The sequence below is a fragment of the Archocentrus centrarchus genome, chromosome 19 (genome assembly GCF_007364275.1).
Source record: "Archocentrus centrarchus isolate MPI-CPG fArcCen1 chromosome 19, fArcCen1, whole genome shotgun sequence".
Classification (NCBI taxonomy): Eukaryota; Metazoa; Chordata; class Actinopteri; order Cichliformes; family Cichlidae; genus Archocentrus; species Archocentrus centrarchus.
In genome coordinates, this window is record NC_044364.1 from 9,076,163 (window position 1) to 9,102,916 (window position 26,754).

The window sequence follows — 26,754 nt, forward strand, 5'->3', positions numbered from 1 at the left end:
GTATATATATTTTTTTCTCCAAATGCCAGCATCAGAGAGCATGTCGAGGCATCTTTTATTAAAGCTTTGTTTGCACATTTCCTCAGAGTAATATAGATTTCGTATGAATGATAAGTATTGCTCATTCACCCTCTCTAAGTAAATCAGCTCACTTGCAAATGAATGTTTTCTGTAGTGTATTCATTTGTCTCACATTTTTCTCCACATAGTTGCACTTATTTTTTTAACAGTTTAACAGACTTTGGCTGCAGCTTTCAGATTGTGGTACAGTATGATAACCTTTAATTGTTCACCATTTACAGAGATCTTCTAGACCTGGGAAACTGAAGTTACATTAGCCCAAAGACTGGAGTGTTTTATGCAAGACCCAATGACAGGCTTGTTGTCTGGTTTTAAAGGAACAATTCACCAAAAATGAAATATACAGTAATGTTTTTAGTCATCTGTGTAGTTTTAGAGACATCTGCTGTAGAAATGTCTGCCCACTTTTGAATAAAATTGAGCTAATAGGCACTCAGCTGGTGCTTAGAGTACCCCAAAAAACTGATTTTAGAAACTCAGCAGCAGAAATCTGATGTAGTTTGGTGGAAAGAAAGAAGTTCAGGCATGAAACTGCTTGTAATTTTTTTTTAAAGTAACCCTGTCATGTACTTTTAGCTAATTTTGGAGAGAACTCTCTATTTCTATTCATACATTTTGACAGACCGTGGTCAGTCGAGGCACCGTTGTGCACTCAATCTTTATAACTCTGCTGCTTTTGTCACAAAAAACTCATTGATGTGCAGTATACATGTGTGCATCATTTACATATGTATGCTCAAAAATAAAAGCATGTCAACCCCCTCAAAAACAAATATTAATATCTTACAGTGAAACATTACACTGGAAAGCATAATTATCTTATATAACATGAACCCCACTTAAGTCAAATTTATCAATGAAAGTTATAATAATAAGATTATACTGTGCATTTACTGAATGTCAGATTTAAGGAGCGTAAATCAGTAGCCTAAGCAGCCACTTTTCAGCACATGCTGTGCAGACTGAATCAAATCTGTTATCTTCAGTGCCTCCTGGCTACAGTTTGTCGATGCTGTGATATTAAACCCTACACATGCAGTATATGAACTGAGAAACTGACCTATGTATGTCGCGCCAATGTTGATGATATGTCAGCAATGTATAAATGCAGTAAAGTACTGTGAGGAATTATTTGTTTACACAAAATGCATGGGAATTATTAAACCTTTTTATTTTCCCATTTGTACTGAGTCATATTATTTTTTTAAAAAGTGATTTGTTCATCTTTTCTGGGGGGTTGAACTAAGGAGAAAAGTGAGGTGTTAGTATTCAGAATTAAAAACAGATCAGTGAATATACAGTGTTTATTATACACATTGTTTCTGGCCATTTCGTAGTAAGTGCTCTGTGCAGACAGTTTGACCTGACGGTGCTTTTTGTTTTTCATTTAGTTTTTGTATAACTAGCTTGAGGGACAATTTATTTTTCAATTTCTTATTGCCTCCACTTGGTGGTGCTCAGTGTTTGCCTGAAAGTCTCAGAAGACCCAGAAATAATGAGTTAGGGAAATAAAGCAACACTCAGTGAGAATTTGCTCTTGACAAATGCCCTTCAGTCTGAACTTGTGGGATTATTAAGATATATAAGAGTGTCAGGTCTAATGCTGTCAGTGGGTGAGATGATATGTTATTAAACTACAGCACCATCATTTATTTAGAGCTGATTCGATTGTGGTTTTATTAGTTTGGCCCAAGGCTGGGCATATTAAGAGTTAATGTTGCCTCTTTGTCTTTTCTATTCTTGTAATTCTGTGTAACAGTCATCAGTTTTGGGAATTTCATTTTCAACCTCTCACTTCTCACCTCTTGTGCAGTCAGAAGAGTGATGAAATTTTTAAAATTGCTCGAGGTATGATGGGGCTCCAACATGTTTCGCCTCACATGCAGCAGATGTTATATACTTGTAGGAGAAGAGCATTTATTTTTTCTTTTATCCTAAAGGACAATGAGCGGCTCTTCTATTAAAATGCACGTATGGATGTAATTAAATTCACAGACTGCAACCCAGCACAAGATCATTCTGTAAAGGAGCCAGGCTCTTCTAGTGCTGAAATCAATAATCATTTGCCAATTGTATCAGTTCCAAGAGAACATCATTAGCAAGACCTCAGTGGAGAATTCAGCAACTTTTACTAGGATTTAGCACACGAACTGTGACATTACCCTTCGCGACTCCTGAACATAATGCATCTAACTTGCTGAATTAGTTTACATGTTTTGCTTTTGCTACATTAATGTGCTCGGTGCGTCGTAAAAAAGGCAATCTAATTGTATTGATCAATCCAATCTTGGTATCTTCTGGGGGCCAAATTCAATCCTTAATGTTGCTGCTAATGCTCCAGTGTCCCTGCGCTGGAGCAGACGAGGAGCAGGAGCTTCATGATTTCACGTTTTTGCTGCTTGCTGCTTGGATGGATCGATGCATTGACTACTGTCCTGAAGGTGAAATACTCAGTGTGGCTACACACACACACACACACACACACACACTTGTAAACAACTCAATAACACAACACAACAAATACAACCAAATGTAACAGCAATGCAACACTGTGAAACACATCTGATTGGATTTTCATTTTTGGTGCCAGTGTTTGTGGTGGTGTTGTGTTTCTTTTTTTTTAAATATTAAAATTCATAAGATGTTGCAATGCTACATAACATCTAATAGAATCTTGCTACGAGAATGTGTGTTATATACTGTGTATACTGTATACCTCGCTGCAGTATGAGCTTATTATGCAGGACGGTCCTAAATTGTGTTGCATTATGATGCTTTTCTTTCTCTCTTTTTTACCTTGGTGATTTTCTTTTTTGTATTTATCCATTTTCTATCCAATCCAAGAATTTAGGGCATTTAAGCAGCCTCGTTTAATTTGCCCAGCATTGTTCCATTCAAGTGGAAAACTTTCAGAAGCCTGTGGTAGCAGCTAAATTGATTAATCCTTGAGTCAGATATCTTGGTATTAATAGATCTGAAAATTACTTAAAAGGCTCCTTTTTTCCACAGGAAAAAAAAAATAGCCTTTTAAGTAATTTAATAATTTTAAGCTTTTCATCCAGTATTGTCACATACTCACCAGTTAGTTTCATTCAAGAGATTTTATTTAAAATTTGTAAGTAACTGCGTGAAAGCAATTGCACGTTTATTGTCTTTTTTTTCCTGCCAGAGTTCATAAACTGTATATAAAAGATGGACATCGCCCCCAGGAAGTCACCCACTGGTATTCTGAGTCCTGTTTTTCAAGCATCAGGCTGAACGTTTTTACTTACCATCTTAGTTGAAAAGATAGTTCCTGAGTGTGGGGCAGACCTGACTAAGAAATAATAGTAAAACTTCATATTATTTGCTAGCAACTTGGCAGTCGCAAGATGGACCCACCCCAAAGCATGTCCTACTTTAGCATCCTTCTAGACATTGAAAGGGACCAGAAGACTTGAAACTAATAACTGAGATCTAAACTGTACCATTCAACATTTTTGTGCAACCACTGGCATCCAAATGTAGGTTTAAGGCACTTATGCATTTACTTCACTTTTCTGACCCTGGTGGCTTTATCCATCTTTTATATACAGTTTATGGCAGAGATCAATTGTTATTCTATATTTAAGGTTGGTGCTAGATTGGATCAACCAGAGGGACTGTCTATTCTGCTGTGATTTGTTGTTTCTGCTACAGCTGCACTTGGAAAAACAGAGGCTGGAGACTGTGACATGACCAAAATTATTGGGCCTACTATTGCCTTTGAAATGACTTTGCAGTCAGATGCCGTCTTCAAAGCGACTTTGATGCAGACGACAATAAGGTAGAGTTTGTCTGCTATCAGTATATGTGTGTGTGTGTGTGTGTGTGTGTGTGTGTGTGTGTGTGTGTGTGTGTGTGTGTGTGTGTGTGTGTGTGTATATATATATTAGGGCTGGGACTTTAACGCGTTAATTTCGATTAATTAATTACGGGGAAATTAACGCGTTAAAATTTTTAACGCATTTTAATTGCACTTTGCACCGTGGAACGTTTCTCAGTGCACGAGTTCCCGGCATACAGATTATATCGACGCACAATGTCCAAATTCAGGGGCCGCATCCTGCGAAGGACCCGGCCCACGTCCTTCAGAGCCCACGAAGACCGCAAAGGGAGGACGTGAGCGGCTAGCCTTCATATCAGCGTCACCTGTCCTCACCTGTAGCTCATGTCGCCTAGCAACCGTGAGTGTGAAGCCCAGCTGTGTAAAAGCAGCTAGATAAACGGAGAACGAACTTTTCTCCTTTTTGTGGTTTAATTTTAATTATTTTATTCAAAATAAGCTGTTAAAACAAGCATGACACATTTCAACATCAAGGAATACAGCTGAGAGAATGATTAATTTCCAACTATATTAAGTGAGACATTAATGTTGAATAAAACTATCCAGTTATGATGCTTAACTTTAATTTCAGGTGTTTGCTTATCACAGGAGCACTTCCACCCTTTGTTGGTCTGTGTAGTAGACTGGTGGGAAAATAAACAAAATTTTGAAGTTTAAGCTTATGTATATTGATTCATTCATCAACTAAACTTAAATTAATATTTCTCATGTTAAATATTAAAATGTGATTAAAATGCGATTAATTTCGATTAATTAATTACAAAGCTTGTAATTAATTCGATTAATTTTTTTAATCGAGTCCCACCCCTAATATATATATATATATATATATATATATATATATATATATATATATATATATATATATATATATATATATATATATATATATATATGCATATGTAACTAAAGGTGTCAGATTGTAGCTGGGTATAAAGTATCATAAACTCGATATAATGAGGTACAGACCAATGAGTCACTTGAAGTTTTATTCCTTTTAAGACCGTAAACATATTCAATAATATAAATAATAATTTAAAAAGGTGCAGTTGACCATCAAAGGACATCAGAATGAGAAAAATCATTTCAAATAGAATATACTGCCCACTTAAATTATACTCTGCTTACACAATTCTAAGCTAACAAACTGCATCTCTTTAAGCACCCAAGAAAAAGACCAAAACTGTAAAATTTTCATTTTATTTTGAGCTCACCCATTATCAATTCATAATCTTAATGTGAAATTTTAACATTCTATGCTTCACCAAATGTATTCTCAGTGTAAGACTTTTTCTCCCTGCCAAATGAGAAACAAATTAAATCATTCACTTGTTTCAGCAGTGAGCGTGTCAGTTATTTCTCTTCTCTTGAGCCCAGTGATGGAGTACTTTAGTTCTCCTTTAATCGGATATGAAAAATCTAGTAAGCCTTGAGTGCTGTTGGAGAGAGAGAGAGCTGCTTTTTAGGCTATGCAATATACATGATGCGTCTTGTGGGATATCTACAGCTGAATTACACAACCCTAAGCAGACAGTGGTGTCTTGGAAACTACTTTAACACCCAAAGAGACTGTGCTGTTGTTTCTGGACTAGCGACAGCTTCCACAAACTGTCAGGGTTGGTGATCTTTGCACCTTTCACTAGGGATTAAAGTGCGGTTTTTAATGCAGCCAAATAACTTTGCTAAATATAATCTCCACACATTATCAGATAGTTTTAATTCTAGTGCAATTTACCCCAGATTTCTTTGATTAATTAATTCACTGACATTCAGTTAAGTGCTCTTTATGAAGGAAGAGGTTGGAAGAAGATACACTTGCTAAAACCTTAACCTGTAAAATGTCTGAGACCCGGCAGCCTCATCCCACAGGCAGCACATTTATTTCTCCTACATAACACGCAATAGTGGGTAGCTGGAATTCCAAGGCCGTTCCTATACAGAGGGACTCATCAGGATGCTGGAGAGCAAGGTGTGAAGTGTCAAAGTTGGACATACAGCCAGCGCGTGTCTGCCGCGCTTCCTCTGACACCCATCCTACACCATTGGCTGTGCGAGGAGTGATTGACTGAAAGGTTGATTATGCTTTTTTCAGCCAGGTGGTTGGCAGGCAGAGAGGCGCATATCACCAGATTGCTGCATCAGCCAAAGTGTGAGGCCACAGTTTCTGGCAACAGTTAGTCTGGACGAACATCACAGGAATAATAAAAAGATGCAGGGCTGTCAATCATCAGCTAAAATGTGTCTGTTTGGTTGATGATTCTTTTTTTTTTCTTCCTGTTTTGTTGGCAGCAGTCTCTCTATGTTCCTCTTGTGTCATTAGAGGCTTTTGCCTTTTGAGCAATGCTGAGATGGAAGACAGGCGAGGCTGCACGGGTAGAAAACTTGAGGTTCTTGGGTTCTTGGGGGAGAGGGAGGAAGTCTTTGATGTTGTGGAGTTTTCATGGAGGCAAATAACACACTTTGATATTTTACGAGCTATCTCTGCTTAAAAAAAATGCAGGCAAAAAAAAAAAAAAATAGCAGCATGAACACCACACATGCACACACAAACAGACAAACATCTACAAATATACTCTGTCAAAGACGAGGTTCGAATTACCACCCAGCTGAAAGACTTGCAGTGATTTTGTCTGCAGATATTTGTCTTCCACACTGCACAGTTTCTGAAAGTTCCAATTTTCCTGATGACCGATGAGCAAAAGTCTGTCCCGTTTGATATTCAGAGGAAGATAAATTAGTGTTTGGATGAACATAAAAGGTAATGTATTCATAAAAGCTGTGATGAGTGCAGCTGTCTCCAGCATCTGACATCCAATCTGAGACAAGCCGCCCAGGGAGTCTGGACCATCCTCCACTGTGAGTGTGTGTATTACTGTGTGATGAAGTAGAATTTCATTTTTTGCTATAGAAGGCATTGTATGATTATTTCTTAAAGTACTAAAGATTATGTAGTGTTGCTTTGATTGTATTTAGAAGCCAAATATTGAAGCTCAGTATTTGGCTGATTAAAGAGGTCTACTGATCAAAATAAAGATATCAAATATTGCTCTATTTAAGCTGTTACTAGGTAATAACATTTGTGAATAATCAACATAATGCCAAAACAAATTTAGGGATTTGTTAATAAGTTTCTTTAAAAAAAAAAGCAACATGATAAAAATCAGGATTTCACACCACTTTCTCCTCAAAATTTAATTTGCTTGTGTTTTCTTTCTCTTTTCCATACAGCAGTTGTTTGCCCCTTTATATACACAAAATGTGTAGAAGTTAATGTGCACAACAAAATAAAACTTTGCAGATAAAGCAGGCTTATGCAGAATCCCCTTTTTTTCTTCAGGAATCCACTAATCACACACCGAGGAACGTCATCCGGGTTCAGCCGGTCCCTCCTTTCACACTGCTCACGTACTGAAATGATGAGGTAAAAATAACCATTCCATAGTGTGAAAAGTGCAAAGCTCTGCTGATGTAATTCCCTATCTGCCAGTGAAAGGTGTTTAGGAATACATTCATTACCTGAAAGAACTGTTTGGACCTTAAAGCCTGCTCACAGACCCACTCTACTTGGTTTCCCTCTCTGCTGCTCTAGCCTTGCATAGTTTCATTGTAACCCCCCACCTCCCAAAAAAAAAAAAAAAAAATCCTAATGCACAGCATGTCGACTCAGGTGTGGTCTGAAGTCCAGGGGTTTCTGATGCATCAGATGTGTTTTGCTTTGCTGTGGATGCTAGGTTCATCTGGAGGCAGCCTTGGGATGAGACTTGTTATTCTCCTCAGTGAGACATGAGGCACGCACTCTAATTAGAACACATCTCCTGGTGAGAGAGATGCCGAGGTTTGACTACTGCTCCAATCTAATCAGCTTTCTACCGCACTTTAGCTACTCCACAGAAAACAGACTCTCGCTCATCTGACAAACGGATACAACAACAGGGAGATGGCACTAAACAACTGTTTCTAATTTGGAGGACTTTGCTGAATTTTACCGATCTGAATCTTGAAAGGGCACCCGCCCAACGGTTTCTCACATCTTTGCCATCTTCCTCTCACTCTCTGCTGGAGACGAGTTAAAAAGGGGGCCGTGCAGGTGGCTGCTGATTTGAACATAGATGTAAAAATCTGAATGTGAATTAAAATAAAAGTGTCTGGATGCTTTTAGACTTCCCATTTTCATCTGCACAAATTGCATTTGGTACACTATGAACATAACCTATATTTAAATTACATGTCAGTAGAAAGTCTGTTTTTGGTGCACTTAAATTCTTCACTTCCACGGCTTCCTCCATAACGGTTTCCTACCTTGTCATCTCTACAGACTGCAGTTCTAACACTGGTCTGCAAATAGTTGTAGAACATATATCATTACGTACTTGAGACTGTGCCACAGTTGTCAGCACTTCATTTTAATTTGGCTCCTAAGCCACTGGTGATTTCGACCACAGGGACATCCTGTCGGCTGCAGAAGTTAAACTATTCTGAGGCATTAGGACTGAATGCGGTACACTGCTGAATCCCTGCCTGTGCAGTGTCAGCTGCTGTCTCACTCTGATACCAAAGAGGCTCATTCCATCCCATGAGGACATCCTGAGCAAAGGACGAGGACGGCCGTGTGAATCTGTACCCTTAATTCAGCACAGCTTAAATAGAGCATGCATGTGAAATATGTTTTTCTGTAGCACTGTTAACAGCTTCACATAAATATGATTGCAATATTAACGTTTCAGGGGAGGATTCCTTTGGAAATAATCCCTTCCCGCTTCTTACTTCCATACTCATTAAAAATCCAAAAGGATGGATGTTTGAAGCTACATTAAGCAACGGGGCTTCAGTAGGACATGAGCTACATTATATTACATCTGAACAAAGAGCATCATTTTGACATTTCGCTGCTTAAAGTCGGCCTTCAGCCACTCTCTTAATTTTATCCAGTTATTCTTTGGTGCATTAGAAGAGAGCGTTCCTGTTTAGATTTGTTCGTCCCTCCATTAAAAACAGCATTGCTGCTTCAAGCTTTAATCAATATCAGATCCAAAAATTATTATAGCAAATACTCTAAGCCTCTTTCTACAACTCTCCTCAGAGAGCGGAAGATAAAAAGGAACAATGTGTTTCTACTCTTGTCCTTGAATTCTTGTTATTAGTGTGATTTGAAATGTGCTATAGACGAAAAACCTTTTGATCATCCAGCACTTTAAACATAGCCTTGTATTATGACTTGTTTGAAAAGTCTGATTTAGTCATGATGTTTTATAGCAACAACACAGAAATATTAATCAACATGATATTCACTCATCAGTTTTAACAAATACTCATTAAGCTTAACAAGCGCCTCATTAGCTAGGGTGCAAATAGGTCACATCGTGGTGCTCCGAAATGCAAAGGATTTCATGATTTGCATGGGCTGGTTCCTGGGGGAATCTCCTGTTGGAAAAGAAAGCTGTGTGTGTGTGTGAGCACGAGAAGGAGAGAAAGAAGAAGAGATTTGACCTGCAGGCAATCTCTGGAGAGCCATTTGCTTGCAAGGTCTAATCAGACTCTGGCTGATGCTGGTTCTAGGGATTGCTTTCCTCCAGCCCTCAAGCCTAATTAGGACCCCTGTGTAACATATAGAGATGCTGCTCACAGTGACGACTGGATAGATGCTCACCTGTGCGTGCTCTTTAAGCCACAGAAATGAGTTGCTGGCAAGCATGATGACAAGAGATGCACCCGGAGGTGGTGCAGCCACACCGGCTACTCCCCCACCTGGAGGTCGTGTGAGTTTAATGAATGTTAGGACAGGCAGAGGCGGAAAGAGAAAGAGAAGCTGTGAGGGAATCGAGAGAGGGAGAGAGAGAGAGAGAGAGAGAAGGCAGTCGTCTGGGTTGGGAGAGAGGGTCACAGAGAGCGGAGCATCTTTCATGTTCTTTTTTTTTTTCTCTCTTTTAACAATGCACCGTGACCATTTGCAGAAGCGGCAAAGAATGAGGAGAATGACAGTTGTAACATATAGTAAAGATAAAAACATGTTCCCTAAGCTCAGCTTTCTGGATTTCTAATGTCAAACACCAGGAAATCTTCAAAGGATACACTGTTAAATGCAAATTTCATGAGTGCTTCAGATGAAGTATTCAAACAGATAAAAGTATCTGGCTTCTTCTGAGGTATGTAGATAGCAGAGGGGCTGTGTGGTCTATATTTCACTGGGTGTGAAACTGTTTTTCATGAGTATTATTTCTTAATGATCCAATATGTATAACTTGTGATATTAAAAGATGCACATAAAATACTGAAGAAGTAGCCATTTATGATGACTGTCAGCCAAACTGTCAGTCTAAAGTACTGTGCAAAAGTCTTGAGCTGCCCCTCATTTCTTTATAGTTTGCTACAAAAATGGGAACTAGGTGCAGTGGTTTATTGAAACATGTGCAAACATAAATGGAAATACAGTATATAAGGATGTCAGGATGATCCCACATGCTGATGTCCTGGCTCTGGGGAGGCGAATCCATGACCGAGGTCCTGTGTCAGGTCATTGCTGGATTTTTTCCCCCCCGTACTTCTTAAGTACATGGTTTAACAAACCAACAAATCAAAACAAAAAAAACATTTTTCTAAAAAATGGTCACGGACTGGACTGAAATGAGTGAAAAAGCAGTACATTAAATTATAATCTTTAAAACATAACTGTTCTCTGTCACAGACACATCATTGCCCTCGTGCTCCCTGCATATGTTGTAAGCCTCTTTCATTTCTGTATCTTTTAGTCACATGCGATAAGCACCAGTGATGGATGCACCATTAGGTTGTTATTGTTTCCCCAATTTAGGTTCAAATTAATTTGATGTTGAGAATGCACGAAATAAACAACTCGCCTCAAATGCATCAAACTAAAGCCTGTTTTATAATGTAAGGAGTAGAAAGTCCACTTATCTTTTAGTTAAAATGCAGGGAGTAAAAGTAAAAATTTGTCAAAAAAATACATAGTCAAGCAAAGTACAGATACCTGAAAACTCTACTCAAGTACAATAAAGCTTTGATTATACTCTGTTGCATACACGGACAGCTGGAGACCGAAGGCAGAGTAATCGTTCCAGTTATACTTCTTTGAAGTCTGCTGCCTGAGCCCATGCATAGTTGGTGGGTCGTAATGTAAATGCTCCACAGACAAGTCCGCACGGTCACTAAAAACAGGCAGGTTCACGGACTTCAGCTGTGTGGTGTCATAATTTATATCACTCAGACCTGAGTGGACCCTAGCGGAATCACTGACGCAAAAGTATAATTAAGGTTTAACAAAGTATTTGTACTTCATTATTTATTTTCCCACCTCTGCATGGTGTACCACGTGGCTCCACTTTATATCTCAGAATTTCCAAACATGTGTGATGTTTCTTCTATCTCTTATTTACCTATTAATTTTCATTTATTGGCCGTTATAAATTCAGCTACCTACAGATCTGCAAATAGCTGATAACTTGTTATTGCAAGAATGCAGTGTCCAGTTTCCAGTTTCCAGTCAGATCCACCCCTCAACAAAATGTACAAGTTGAGGCTTTAAAACAAGGCTTTACTGACCCGGATGATGTCAGGGTGGCCGTGTCCATCTTTTACATACAGTAAAGAACACCTTTGCCACAGCTCTGTATGTTTGATTTGGTGGATTTTTTATTTTTATTTTTTTACACCAGATGCCCTTCCTAACACAACCTCACAACCTCTAGGGGATTTGTGTCTCTTCCCAGGATCAAACCAGGAATTCTTTCCTTGTTAGGCAAACCATTACACTATGGAACAAGTCTGTTGATCGCATTAAATAATGAATAAAGGTGGTTATTCCCATACCCCTAGTCTTCTTCCCTTGTACAAAGATATGGATAATGGCACAGTTACTGCTGCAATCAGGATAAATAACCACAAGCAATACCCGCAATATCATTCTTTGAGATATGGAACTTGAACACCTCATCATACATTACACCGTGCTTCAAATCATACTCACTGTTCATGTATTACACGGTGTTTTTCCTTTGTTTTTGCAGCAGTGTATCAATCTGGCTCAAACTCAGACAGTCTGGCTTTAGTATTCATAGCATGTAGCCAAATCCAAACTTTTCACTGCAATCTTGTGACATGCAGCCCCGGAATCTATTTGATAACCCGCCACGAATAGGTGTTCCCTGCTTTGTCTTTGAAAAGTGATTGAAATTCCTCACACCTACACCCACTCATGCTCCTACCACCACAGAGCCACACAACAAACCTTACAGAATGCAATAAACCTCAAAGGATGGTGGTCTAAGACATAACTGTACAAACTAGATGTGAAAAAGGGGGATGTCGGGTAAGAGCTGTGCGAATTTTTACATTTTTGGTGCGTGACTTTCTAAACATCAAGCACACGCAGAAGGCAGGAAGGAGTTTTCTTTCACAAAATGGAATTTATCAATGTATGTGCTTTAGAAGAGACAGAATTAATAATCTCATACAGTAAATTGTGCTTCTGTTTCATTTAATGAAGTTTATATGGACAAGCATTGTGATCAACGCAGTGATTAAATACTTCCGCAACAAAAACATAAACCAGAATTTGGAAACAAAGCACGGAGTACAGAGTGAAATGCTTGTTACAGCACATTTCTGATTCATGCCGGAAAGAATGGAAGAAAATATCTTTCACACTGTGAAAAAAAAAACAAAAACTAAAGACTAAGTAATATCAGGTGGTTCATACTTGCCTTATGGCTTTACATTTTGGATTTACCGCCACAGTGGTGCAGCTTAATTCTCTTCTCCCTGAAGACTTCACTGACATTTTCCAAGGGCTTGCTTTCAAACTCTACTTTGATTAGTCAAGCAGATTTTAAAAGGAACTAATCCCCTTCCCCTCAAATTTTCTCTTTTTTTATGAAGCAGTCAGCAATATAGTCAGCAATAATACAGACTAACACAATCCGAAATCTGAAAATGATGCCCATAACTGGCAACAAACAGGGTGCTGATGCTGGTAACTGATCATTACAAGTGCAAGAGCAATGTCATCTTAGATTTTACTCTGTTCATTAGAGTCACTTCAAAGGAAAGTACTGCCTCGGCTGCTTCGCTCGGAAATTGTCTAGAGACTGCTGATAGTTAGCTATTCACTTTAGCCTTGACATATTACTGAAGGCAAACCATTTTTAAAAGAACATTTGCGGAATAGCTAATCTCTTTCCTGTACCACATAAAAATACATCTTAAACCTCTACTCCCACTTAAAGTCATGTCCCACCATTTCATAAAACCTGACATTATAAGGTCGATAGAAGTCTCGCAGTTGCTCAATAGCGTCTCTGTCTATCTGCACGTGAGTTCTCCCCTTCGACTTGCCGAGACAGCGGGGCGAGCTGCTGCTCTCTGGCTTTTTAAGGCAAGGAAAACCCTTGGTGCGGTTGAAATAGAAGTGTTTGTCAGTGACGATGCGCTTCAACCCAAGAAAGTCTTGCACCCGAGCCATCTCCCCTGCTGGGTCTGTGATAAGACGCTCTCCGCTCACAAAATGGATCTGAGCCAGAGGGAAGTAGCGGAGCCAGTTTTCAAGGTGCAAAGCGTACAGGCCGATCCGAATGGCGTTCCAGGACATGTCCACGATGCCCAGGCTCTGGTTTCTGAAGGCCAACTCCTGGAAGCTCGGCAGGTCAGGAGTTTTGGATAATGTCTGAGTGTAGTCGGATATTGCTCGAGTGACGGGGTCTCGCACCACCACTATGAGCTTGGTATCTTGGGACATGGTAGAAATCCGGTGCGGTGTCTCTTTCGTCACAAAGTAGCTTGGTGTCTTCTCCATTGTGATTTGGCTTTCAAGAGTTCTTGGCATCAAACCTCTGAATGAAAGATGAAAACACACAATAAAGGTTTCTCATTTACATTAATGTTAATTTATGAGTTTTTCTTTTTAAAGAAGCATTCGACTGCTTGAATTATCACAGAACCTAACAGATTCAGACGCACAGGTCACATTGTCCTTGCATTTCATCTGTCAAAAGTTAAAAAAAATGTATGTAAGATGTCTATTTAGGGCAGGATTACACAAGTGAGTTGCAAAGGCATAAAGCTACCATAAGCGAGCTCTGGTTTGGCCTTGAACCCAGTTTCTTGATGCAAATCATAATAGGAGCACTGAAGCAAAGTTATAGTAGTTTGTTGTCACTGGAGACTCGTCTCACAGACAGTTCTCCTGTGCATCAGCCCAGCGTGTTTCCAGAGTAATAAATCACCATGAATGCAAACAGAACACATATAGCAGCGACTCTGTTCGGTTTACTTCTGGGTCTTCAAACTAGGCCATTCTTTACAGAAGCAGACAGCAACAGGCAGACCTTCACAGAGAAAAAGTTAAAGATTGATTGGAAATCCTCAAGGAGAGAGCTTTTATTAGGGGCTGCGATTAATGATTATTTTCATTGTCAATTAATTTGCTAATGTTTATTTTACTTTTTTTTTTCCAATTAATGAATCTTAACATGGAACAAGGGGCAAATCTTCCCTTTAGAAACTTCAAAAAGAGAATATTTAGATTTTATTCTTTGATTAATATACGAAATATATGGATGTAGCTGTTGCACAGGTGTCTTAAAAGTGCATTTTTTCCAATGACCAGCAGGATGACACTTTCGATCTTATTATGCAAAAGTCTATGAGAAAACAAGCTTACCTTTCACGTGATTCAAATCCTCAGCAAAAACCTTTTTCTGATCCATTTAAGTGGCTAATTTACAGTCTTTATTATTAATCAGTGTTCATTTACTAAATTCTGTTCACATTTAAATTAAAAAATACAATGAAAGCATGTCTTTGGGTGTGGCCCTACTGCCTTTACTGTATGAGTGTGCAGTGTCCTCATTTTCTCAGTCAGAGCCACCCATTGCCTGTCAAGATGGTGTCAAAAATCCAATCAGTGATGTCACGGAGTCTACATCCATCTTTCATATACAGTCTGTCATAAAACACATACATGGCACACTCGCAAATTCAGCGTGATATTCCACACTGTAATTTGTGATTTACGGATGAATGTTTACAAGGGAGTTTCCCGAGAGGCAGCCGTTTTATTTTGAAAGCAATTCGCATCTGACCTTTTCTCAACAGCTTTGACAGCTGACAATCAACCTGCGGTAATGGGCGAGGGTTCAAATCTGGAAGACACATCTCTGAGATAAAAGGGCTTCAACTGCCAACCGTCGAGAAGAGTGCCAATTAGCAGAGATACTTTCGGTCTATAATTATTATATAATACTACTGAAACACATCCTTCCTGCAGCTTACATGACAGTCTATCATTAGCATGAAATGCACTTGGAAGTACCAGGGGATAAATACGAGATTGTGTTTCTGCGTAATTGGTTGTCTGTTACTGTATGTATGTGTGTGTGTGTTTTTTTTTTTTTTTTATCATCAGCTAAACTTGTGCTTGCATACATATGCTTTTCCTAAATCTGTATAATTATGTGCATGTTTAATTTATGGTTATTCAGTTTGATCATTAGTCAATCGAAGCGGTTTGTTAGGGATGCACTTTGTTCCTCCGCCAGGGTGAGAGCCAAGGATGTAGGTGATCAGTGCAGTTTGATCACCAGTCAGAAAGATCAACCCCCACCTCCCCCAGATAAACTACCAAGGTGAAATTCATGAAACTTGGAGGAATGGTGGAGCATGGGCAAAGGAAGAACCCATTAAATTTTGGAGCAGATTTGAATCACTTCCTTTAAACTTGGGAAATAGAGCACTGACCTTGGCTGTGGATGCACTGTCTGAGTGCCCTTCTGGTTTAAGGTGCCTTGGGTAGCACTTAAAAATCAATAAATAATTCCCTTTCATGGCTCTCATGTTTAAATATTATAATAAACAAACAAGACTACAGCTCAAATGTCTAGGAGTTACCGCAGGCCTGCAGGATGCTGTTTGCACTGTTTGCCCCCAGAGGTTGGAATTTTATAAGATATTTGATGAACTGCTCCACAGAACAGAAAAAAGGGCCACTGTTCTGCCAGAATAAACAGTATGCAGTCTACAAAACTTCCCTGCAATAAAACTTGAAGTGAGTCAATAAACTGCAGAAAACACATCCAGCATGTTTACCCAGCTCCAAGTGAAAGATACACAAAGAAGCACCAAGGGAGAGGTGCACATTCATCACTGATTTTTAAAGGTAAGCAGCTGATTTTAAATGATAAACCTCTTATCTCTGTTTCTCCTGATTCTTTACTTTTCTATTTTATTTTATTTTATTTTTTTACTTTTTAGGAAATTCAAGTAAATATTAACCACTACAGAAATTAAACCAGGAGGGGAAAATGAACTAAAACAGATTGAGGCAAAAGAGTGGTGAAAAAGGAGCATGAGGAGCTACTGCAGTTTACCTGAACTCACTTTAAATTCCACATGTACTGTGTGAGGTTACACAGTTATACTGGCCAACAATCATTATGACCTTTAAGAAAGCGATGCTGGTCATATAGTGTCTCATTCCCCATAATTTACTATCATTAACATTTAGTTTGGTGGGAGAGAAACGGCCTAATCAGATATGCAGAATTATGCAAGCACAGCTGACTATAAGCCACAAATTTCCAGACACACTCATGGGTCTCCCAGGGAGCAGCAGCTAGGAGAAAAGGCTGCACTCTGATCAGTTTCTGGATTACATAAACTAGTTAAATTAGTTAAATTAAACCCACTTATACAATCCATTTTAATTGTCCACAGATTTCACACCAACAATATCAAACTAGATATTGTGCAGTAAAAAACTTGAATCAAGTCTAATCTGGTGTCATCTGGTGCTAATTAGGATTTTTATTACTGATAGATTACAGGATTCATGGAGCAGATGGGCACACACCTGCGCAGGTGAGATACGCGTTCTCTTACCTGTACCACTCCAGGCCTCTGTCATAGTTCCTATCGAAGAAGTGTGTTTCAGTTCCAGCCGCGCGCACATCCGGATGAATTCTTATGAACTCCAGAACAGCTCTCGTGCCTCCTTTTTTCACACCGACTATGATGGCATTTGGTAACTTTTTATTGCCGAACTTTAAATTACTCATAGGCGGGCTGGGCGTGTCGTTCCTGGCTGCGTGATGAGTGATATGAGGTCTTTGGTCGGTTTTCAACCGAGACGCCTCAACACCGCTCAACCTCGCGTCCGACGGTAAAAGGCAGGAGAGGGATTTCTGAAGGCGCCTTTTGGCTCCATCTGCTCGCTGACAGCTGGGCGTCGGATCACCTGACGTTTGCATGATTGCACCGTCAGGGAATAGAGCACAGTAGAATAAATATGAAAGGAAAAGGGATAACAAGCAGATGGATGTTCCTCTTAGCCGGTGTGAGAAGGGGAGAAGTCGACTGATGAGGAGCACGCATGCCATCTCTCCATGGATATGAACAGTGCATGATTTTCTAATTGATTTTGCGTTCCGTCCTTTCTGATTGTTGTAGTCGCTTAACGGGCGTTAAAGAGGAAAATCTGAAGACTTCAATCACTTGATGGGTAATACTTTAATCACTTGACCGCGGAGCATATTACCACAGTCCATCTGAGTCCCATCTTTTCAGTTCCTTACCTGAAAAGGTATCCTTCGCTGCGCACCGAGTTGCGGAACCATCCTATTTTAAAACTCCTGAACGCTTCCGTGGCCATCACGCACGGATGAAAAGCAGTGCGCTCTCTGGCAACTTGAGTGGACTGTCAGCTCCAAAGCGGCTGAGCGACAGAAAAATATTTCCACACAGTGACGTCAGAGCGTCTTTGCATTTAAAAAAAAGAAAAAAGAAAAGAAAAGAAAAGAAAAGTATTCAGCTGTCTCTCCTTGCTCATCTGACATTACCTTTTATCACACAGGCTAGCTGCGTAATCTAAGCTTTCTGTCGAATCTTTGTTCCATTTGAAGGCAAACATAAGTGTAACTATTCATTTTTGAAGCATTTTATTAACATAAAGTGAAATAGAAGGGATAATTCATGTGATTTACACTAGCACCCCAGAAAACAGGAGAATAAAAATATCTTTAAACATCTATAATTTAACAATTCAAGACCCAGCAAGCTGTGCTCTTGATATTGAACCAGTCACACCACTGGTTTAATCGCTTCTGATAAGGTTAAATTTAAGGACCCTAAATACAACACATTTTTTTCTTTTAATGGTTTATTTAACCATTCCCTGACGGAACTCTCCCAAGGGATTAATAAAGTTTATATCTATCTATCTTAATCTATGATCATACATTTGTAGGCAGTTAGCATTCATTGGAGTGTTCAGTGAAAAATTATAGGCAGTTGAACGTTTGCATGCAAGCTGGTCAAAATCCTTTGGATCATGAGCACCAAAGACGTTAGTGATGAGAGTGAAATACAAAATCAACTCTGTAAATGTCCATATGTGATAATCATTTCCACTAATGGGAAAAATAATCATGAACTATTAATAATCAGGTGTATTTTTAAGCTTAAAAAAAAAAAAGCCAAATAAATATTGTGTTTTTTGTTGCTTTCTGAAAATGAAATACTTCTGGACATTTGACAAATGGTTTGAAAACAACATTTGTAATTGCCAGCCTGCAGGTTCAGGACTGTGTGATAAGAGGTTTTCACTATTTTCTGACATTTTTTATGTGCAAACAATTGATTTATTTATCAGAAAAAAAAATGCAGCTACTTACTATGAACATAGTCAATACATGAGGTGTTGCGCAACAACATGTAACTTTTAATTACATTTGTTATTTCTGTTTGAATTATATTTCATAATTGCATTAACAGACACGCAATCTTCAAACCAAACCAAACCACTACTTAACTGTGTCTGATTATCACTGCTATTAACTCCTATCAGTGACTCAAACAGGTGCTTTTCCACCAAAAAAAAAAAAATTAAAAAAAAGGTTCTTTCTGTGTGTAACTAGTGATTATTACTTTAGTAATATACAAACAGCCAAATATTTTTGAATTAGGTTGGTTAAAAGTGCTACAAATCCCCCTGGGGCAAAATTCCCACGCTGTGCTTGTCAGATATCAACATGCCCAAGGCATACGGTGTGGTGTTTTAATTTAATGAAGTAATATGCAACATAAAAACTAATTACCAAATAAAAATAACTGATGTCTTGTAACGATTTTGACCTTCATTCATCTAATTAAGCAGGATCCAACATATAATGTCAGCTGAGCTTTTGTGCTGCATTCCCAATTAAATATTTCCTTAAATGAGCAGAACCTGGCTGACCCACACATTGTTAGACTGGAGCTTCTTTAGCCACAGAATTTCTCTAGCCTGCTGCAATAGTTGCCCACTTTACTCTTTGTTTTTTTTTTGCCGCCTCAAAAACCAGTAGTCTTATTCCTGGTCTTGTTAGACCTCCCTCTTCTTGTAGCCGAAGGAGCTGTTAGGGCATCGCTGTGTGGCCATCCACTTCCTGATGACTGAAATGAATGCAGACAAGCTCGCAGTGAAAAAAGAAGAGGATAAAAGCTCCCAGGACTGCAGAGACGCATGGGGAGGAGTTGAGGTGTCACAGTGGTGCTCCTGCGGGTGTCTGCGCCCAATCTGAGAGGCCTCTGATTAAAGAATGATTTATAGGGGCTGGTTGGAGAGACCCGCTCAGCAATTCGTCTAGTGAATGAGATTTTTCCTCAGGAAGAGGGCGGGTAAATCAAACCTCAGGGCGAGAAGCCTGCTAAGATCAGCGATGGGGCACGGTGATTAAATGTTATAATCACCTCTGCTGTGTGCACAGCTTGACTTTTCAGTGCAACAATCAAAAATATTGTTGACTAAAATCAGTTTAGTCTAGTCTCATTTACTGAATGTACTGCTTATCTTGTTTTAGCTTGTTACAGAAGAGGATGCAACCTTTTCGGGACTGACATAAACTATCACAGAAATGCAATGTGGAACAATTTATTCAGAGCTGTTTTTGCAGGAAAAAAAAAATATGAGATACCACCCAGCGTTTCCAGGAGCAAATTTAAAAGTGAGACTTTTTCCCTTCTAAGCCTTTCAGTTTAACTAAGACTCATATTCAGGTTTCAAATTTCAGAGAGAAGGTTGGGGATGTCGAGCATGACAGCATGAATCATGATCTGACTTTGGGGAATGATTAATGTGTCTGTAAATGCTCAACATATTTCTTTAAATGTTTCATTGTCTTTGGGAGCTCACTGAATACGGGTGGCAATGACCACTCACTCCATCAGCAGCACGGCTCATTTGTCAGGTTCAAGCAAAGCCTGGAGGGAGGGCTCGTCAGCTTGTCTTGACTCCGATCAGACACTGGGGGCCGATACAGATGAGCCAGACAACTTTACATTACAGATGGATGAAGAATCACTCCCACAGTTTCCGTTCACACCCCTCTAGAAAAAAGTGCACACACAGAACTGTTTTGTTAAGTGACAAACATGCAGTCACACAGTGTTGCTTGTATATCAGAATGCCAATTAACACTGATTTTTTTAAAATATAGCTTGAAAGGAATGATTTATTCCTGACTTCAGAAATGCAACTAGTCAATATGAACAGAGCAGAAGCACTGATTCCAGATACACTATATTGCCAAAAGTATTCACTCACCCATCTGAATCATTGAATGCCGGTGTTCCAATCACTTCCATGGCCACAGGTGTATAAAACCAAGCACCTAGGCATGCAGACCACTTCAACAAACATTTGTGAAAGAATGGGTTGCCCTCAGAAGCTCAGTGAATTCCAGCGTGGTACCATGATAGGATGCTACCTGTGCAACAAGTCCAGTCATGAACCTCACTACTAAATATTCCACAGACAACTGTTACTGGTATTATAGCAAAGTGGAAGTGATTGGGAACAATAACAACTAGGCCGTGAAGTGGTAGCTCACGTAAAATCACAGAGAGGGGTGAGAAGATGCTGAGGTGCATAGTGCACAGAGGTCATCAACTTTCTGCAGAATCAATCGCTACAGACCTCCAGACTTGATGTGGCCTTCAGGTTAGCTCAAGAACTTGTGTAGAGAGCTTCATGGAATGGGTTTCCATGGCCGAGCAGTTGCATCCAAGCTAATGCAAAGCAACGGATGCAGTAGTGTAAAGCATGCTGCCACTGGGCTCTAGAGCAGTGGAGACGCATTCTCTGGAGTGATGAATCATGCATCTCCGTCTGGCAATCTGATGGATGAGTCTGGGTCTGGTGGTTGCCAGGAGAACAGTACTTGTCTGACTGCATTGTGCCAAGTGTAAAGTTTGGTGGAGGGGGCATTATTTCATGCTCCCAACTTTGTGGGAACAGTTTGGGGATGGCCCCTTCCTGTTCCAACATGAATGCACACCAGTGCACAAAGCAAGGTCCATAAAGACATGGATGAGTGAGTTTGGTGTGGAAGAACTTGACTGGCCTGCACAGAGTCCTGACCTCAACCCGACAGACCTTTAGGATGAATTAGAATGGAGACAGTGAGCCAGGCCTTCAAACCAACATCAGTGTCTGACCTCACAAATGCTGCAAAAATTGTCAAAAATTCCCATAAACGCACTCATATACATTGTGGAAAGCCTTCCCAAAAGAATTGAAGCTGTTATAAGGGTGGGTCGACATCGTGTTAAACCCTATGGATTAAGAATGGGATGTCACTCACGTTCATATGTGTGTGAAAGCATATGAGCAAATACTTTTGGCAATATAGTGTAGATAGTGAGTCTCATCATACAGTGTAGCTGGTCAGGTAATTTTGTGTCTTCAAATTCCCTTCTTTCATAACATAGTCTCATTAAGTGTATTATGATTGAGTTAAGAGGAGAAACAAGCCATCTTTAACTGAATTACACGGTTTGAAAAGAACTTTCAGATTTCTTCAGCTGTCAAATTTATAGGGATTACTGTATAGCAACAACTTCCTGGAAAGAATGGCCAGCAATGTCACAATACTGCCACCTGCCGGTCAGATTCAGGCATTGAAGGCAAAGTGTGTTATTACAGATAAGAACTTAAGTGAAAGCGAAACCAAGACTCAGCGTTCATAGCAGAGACTCGTAGAGACCGGAAGAACAACATCAACATTAAAACAGTAAGTAGACTTTAACTGTATATGCTAACACTCTTTTAAATATAAGGATACATTCTACTCACAAATAAGCTACAACAACCAAAGGGAATACATGGTTTTATCGAACAGATTTGAAAAAGTGTGAAACTACAGCACTGTGCAAAAGTCTTGCACCGCCTCTCATTTCTTTATATTTTGCTTCCAAAGACTCGGAGTTTCTTATATATTTTTAAGTTGTCTTGAGCAATAGTTCTGCAGACATTCCGAAGGTCTTCCAAAGGTTTTCTTTTGAATTACCTGTTTTTCAAATCCAGTCCTTGTAGCTGACCCTTTTCTGAAGGACGTGTTTTCGTTTGCTAAGCCACTTAACACTGACCTAAGAATCATTCATTAAATATAAAAGGGGACTTTAACTCAAGGGTGAACCGATGTTGTGCCTACACATAACAGACAACTTAGCAAAGAACCGATTTTAAATTATTTGTTGCGATTTTTTAATGTTAAATCTATGAAAAATTCCAAAGATAACAGAGTTTGACAGGCATAAAATAGCATTCAACTTGTCATATGGCAGCATACTGTGCAGTGTGTCTTTAAGATTTTTGAGGAAAACGGGACAAATCCAGCAAAGACCTGACACAGGACCTGAGAGAGGCATCTGGCCCTTCAGCTGATTCATCTACTGTTCACTGCAGCCTCATCAGAAATGGTCTCATGGGAAGGGTGGCCGCCAAGAAGCCATTCTTAAGGAAGGGAAATGGAGAGAAAAGACTGAGTTATGCCAAGTTACTCAAGAACTGGACTGAAAATCAGTGGTAACAGGTCTGATAGAGCAATGAATCCAAATTTGACATTTTTGGTTCAAAGTGTCAACATTTACAGAGGAGGCCAGGAGAGAGTTACAACAGTGTGTGTCTACAGCCACCCGTAAAACACAGTGGAGGTTCTGTCATGGTTTAGGGTTGCCTTTCAGTCAGTGGTGCTTGGGATCTTGTCAAAATTGATGAAATTCTGAGCATAGAAATGTACTGTCAGATATCATAAAATACCTTCTGGAAAGCATCTGACTTGTTCATTTTCACAGTGATAATGATCCCAAATACACTGCCACTGCATAACGCACGGTCTAAGTTAGAAGTAAAAGCATATTTGGATAGAAAAATATAAAGAAATGAGAGGTGGCTTAACACTTTTGCACAGTACTATTTAACCTGACCAAATACTTTAGAGTTATTATTATTAATAGAAGAAGGTGGTTGCAAGAAAAGTACTTTTAAACAAAGGTGTCAAAAGATGGAATCCCCATAAAAATAAACACTTTGCAATTCAAACACCTTGGTATTCCCAGACAAAGAGATGTGTGTGCCATGTTGCTTTTCCTGCTGGGTAGCTTACTTGTGAAGAATGTGCCTTTACGGGATTTTCTCTTGAAATCAGAAAAAGCAATCAAAATGATTGAACTGATACATTTAAGTGTATGTATTTTGAGGTTTCAAGATCTCCAGGATCATAGACCAGAACAGCAGCGTCATGTCAAATCTAAAATTGATGCTATTTATTTATTTTTCAGGAGAAATGAAAAAGATTTTTTCATATGTTGATGGAAAAACCTTTGAGTCGGATAAAACATTTCTTCAAAGACTCAAAGCACATGGAGCAAAAATAGTGGAAAAGCCTGAAGAGAGTGATGCGATTATTGTCTTCTGTCCCATTGTCAGCCGTTTTGAGACCGACATAAATTCAGCTTTATCTAATGCCCCAGGTAAACATGCTCAAACCAAAATATATGATGAAATGTTTTGTTCTTTTGTATTTTTCTCTGCAAGCTATCACTCATATTGTCTGTCTGTCACAAAGAAAGTAAAAAGGTGATTGTGGTGGCCTTGCATCACACCTACGACCCGAACTACACTGTGCCAAATAACCGAGAGATGGACGGAAAACTTGTTGTGAGCTGTTTGTTTTTTGAGAAGAAAGGACTTCTTTCTTGCCCTTGCAACAGTGAGGCAAAGAAGACGGTCTACAAAGAGGTAATTATGCAAGTTATGTCTTCTAGTGTTAGTATATGGTAAGCATTGTTACCTTGACACACAATTAAATTTAACTATACAGTTTCAAGGCTAAGATGAACTATAAAGATTTAGTCCTGTTAATAGAGGATAAGAACTGGAAGCATCAGTGTAAGCATCTTATGACATCTTATGACAGAGTTGTCATAAGTGAGAGGGTCCTTTTACAAATATATATATATATATTTTTGTGTAGTTTTACTTTAGTTAAAAGGATATTAGCAAAACAAAATTCAGTTCCCCTCTCATTTGTTTACATTCAGCATGCAGAACATTTAAACATATATTAATAGTCAGACACATATAAGGACCTTAGATTTTAGGCCCTTGGACCAATCATCTGTCTTCCAATATAAAAAAATATTAGTAGTAGAAGTATTTAGTAGAAGCTTGACTTTGTTTTGTTAATGTTTTATAATATAGTATGTAAAGCCTTTTGCTGTGTTCTGTGAGCTATCAAAATAAGTTGAGAAAGATTTTGTTTTTCCCTATGACCCCCGCATCCCTTTGAAAAGCCGGATCGATGAAGGATGCACAGATTCTCACAAACATGGATTGCATTAGTTTTACACATGTAGGTTTGTTCTCACTTTTTGTGTCACAAAGAACCCATCGAATATCATTCTCTCTAATTGCAATTCCAATGAGCCAAAGCTGTACCCCATGAAGCCAACACAAGGAAGCGTACTTTGATGACATCACTTTCACAGGTCAAACGTAATCAGTAGCCAGTATCCAGTACACTATTTAATGGCATTTCCACACCTGCTCTTTGCAAGTAAGCGGGCAGTTTGTTTGTTCACACAGGCAAAAGTGGAAATGTCTCCATATAGTTCCTTTAATATATCTTTATATATCTGTATAATCTTAATGACATTTTTCTTTTCTTTTTTTTTGCAGCTGAGTCTCCCACCAAGACCCATTAAAATTAGTACAGGAAAAAAAAGGCCCAAGACTAAAAGTAAAAATTAAAGAAAAAGGTCCGCATAAAAATGAAAAACTCCATCTGAACTTCATCAGGTTGCTCTATATTTTTAATGAATTTACATGAATTTGATTGCACATTATTTGCCCATTTTCTTTCCTGTGATGGTTTTCCATCTTTGTTACTAAACAACATCAGGCAGCGTACTCATGACTCGTTCTTTGTGTTTTACTTGCAATTTCACTGTTGAGTTCCATGAATATATGCTTATTAATGCTTATAATGCTCATTCAAATGTATTACACGATGGCATTGTATGTACAATTGTAATTGCACAATAAAGCAGGTTTGTGATCTGGGCTTATTTCTTTTTGAAACTTCTGTTCTGCAGTCCTGTGATTTTGCACAATTTTGCACAAAAACCAGGTGAGCAGAGGTGGAGCTGCAGAGTCCAAGCTCCTGCAGTTAAACTGATTCTGTTATCGGTCATCAGACTTCCTCACACACTGCTTTAGCTTTAAGCTAAAGCTAACTTCAGTATGGTAGTATGTCCAAAAAGATCATGTCAAAGTGCTTGATGAATGTTTAGCATGAATTATTTCATCGACATATTAGTGAGGCATGTTAACATTAGTAGCTAAATTAAAATTTTTTAACCTAATCCATTCAGTTAGTATTGAGATTTATAAATGAAATCTGTAGTGGTGAGGTAAAGACAAGCCAGCCTGATTCATCCCCTTTGAACCATTAGTATATACTGCAATGATTGATTCGAACTGTCGCAGTATTTTCAACAGCTTCAATTTGTAGGATTTAAGGCTGGACTGGAAATGTGAGTTTACACCTTTTAGTACTAATTGATTGAAACTGCTTTTAATGTTATTTATCCACAAAACTACAAAAGAAAATCACCCAACGTGCACACACTATTTATTTCCTTGTTCTGTTTGCTGTAGTGTTGACTTCAAAACAATATTGTATGGCACTTTTCTCACACTGACAAGACAATCGCTTGCTGGCTGTGAATTCAAGACACCATCACCCCTTCCTACATCAGTCAAAGCCCGAGGAGCTGGCAGGGAAAGACAGACGCATGTATTCTCATGTGTGTTGTGTAATGTCTGGAAAAGTCCAGGTTGCATTGCGTGTATAAATGTCTGCCTGTCTGCCCTAGGTTTCTGTAGCAGTGACTTTGCGGCCTTAACTTCCCCTTTGCTCTTCCCTTTTACTGAGGAATCTTTAATGACAAAGACGTGTAGCGGAATAAGAATGACTTGCTGAGGCACCAGCTTGGACACTGATATCTCCTGGGATATCTTGTAAATCATATGCTGATCTGTTTGATGGTCAGACTTTGTGTGTTGCTGACTTTGTTGATTCACAGGGCCCTTGCATAGTAATAACCTGCTCGTTGAAGGTGAAAGCTCGGTATTCTCTCATGTATTGACCCAGATTTTTGGCAAGGTGTGTAGTTTATGTCATGATCTTTCTTGGCAGTTTAATTCAGTGTCGTTTTTGCATTTTTAGCATTTTACAGTCCTGATCCCAAATTGATTTGACTTAACTCTTTAGACTTTCCTCAGGCTTTTCTATGCCATGCATCCTGCAATATACTATCTGACTGCAAAGACACATCTTTCAGTGTGTGAAATGTTATGGTACTGTGTACATGAAACAGCAGTGACAAACTAAAACACGGACTCTACCACCACCTATCGGTAGGAATTGGCAGTGCGTGCAGCATCTGATAATGTGCCTGCTTTTTGCAAGTGAGGTATG

General features: G+C 39.1%; 1 protein-coding gene and 1 long non-coding RNA gene across 3 annotated transcripts; one reads left to right on the forward strand and one right to left on the reverse strand.

The window, feature by feature from the left end:
- Positions 1 to 12,494: 12,494 nt before the first annotated feature.
- Positions 12,495 to 17,636, reverse strand: LOC115798335 (heparan sulfate glucosamine 3-O-sulfotransferase 2-like). Its single transcript, XM_030755153.1, has 2 exons — positions 16,835 to 17,636; positions 12,495 to 13,788 (listed from the first exon to the last, which is right to left on the reverse strand). The coding sequence occupies exons 1-2, from the start codon at positions 17,329 to 17,331 to the stop codon at positions 13,170 to 13,172; spliced, it is 1,116 nt and encodes a 371-aa protein (XP_030611013.1). The 5' UTR covers positions 17,332 to 17,636; the 3' UTR covers positions 12,495 to 13,169.
- A 4,295-nt stretch (positions 17,637 to 21,931) lies between these two features.
- On the forward strand, positions 21,932 to 25,328 carry LOC115798675 (uncharacterized). Of its 2 annotated transcripts, XR_004021494.1 has the most exons (5): positions 21,932 to 22,002; positions 23,552 to 23,743; positions 23,839 to 24,011; positions 24,566 to 24,624; positions 24,951 to 25,328. It is a non-coding gene; the product is annotated as an uncharacterized LOC115798675 (long non-coding RNA). The 2 variants fall into 2 exon arrangements; XR_004021493.1 differs by lacking the exon at positions 24,566 to 24,624.
- The last annotated feature ends 1,426 nt before the right edge of the window (positions 25,329 to 26,754 follow it).

Excerpts from the sequence above, each read along its gene's own strand:
- LOC115798335 (XM_030755153.1), bottom strand. The coding sequence starts at position 17,331 with ATGGCATGCGTGCTCCTCATCAGTCGACTTCTCCCCTTCTCACACCGG. Across the intron at positions 13,789-16,834 it reads AGAGGCCTGGAGTGGTACAG|AGGTTTGATGCCAAGAACTC; the intron begins GTAAGAGAACGC and ends TCTTTCATTCAG.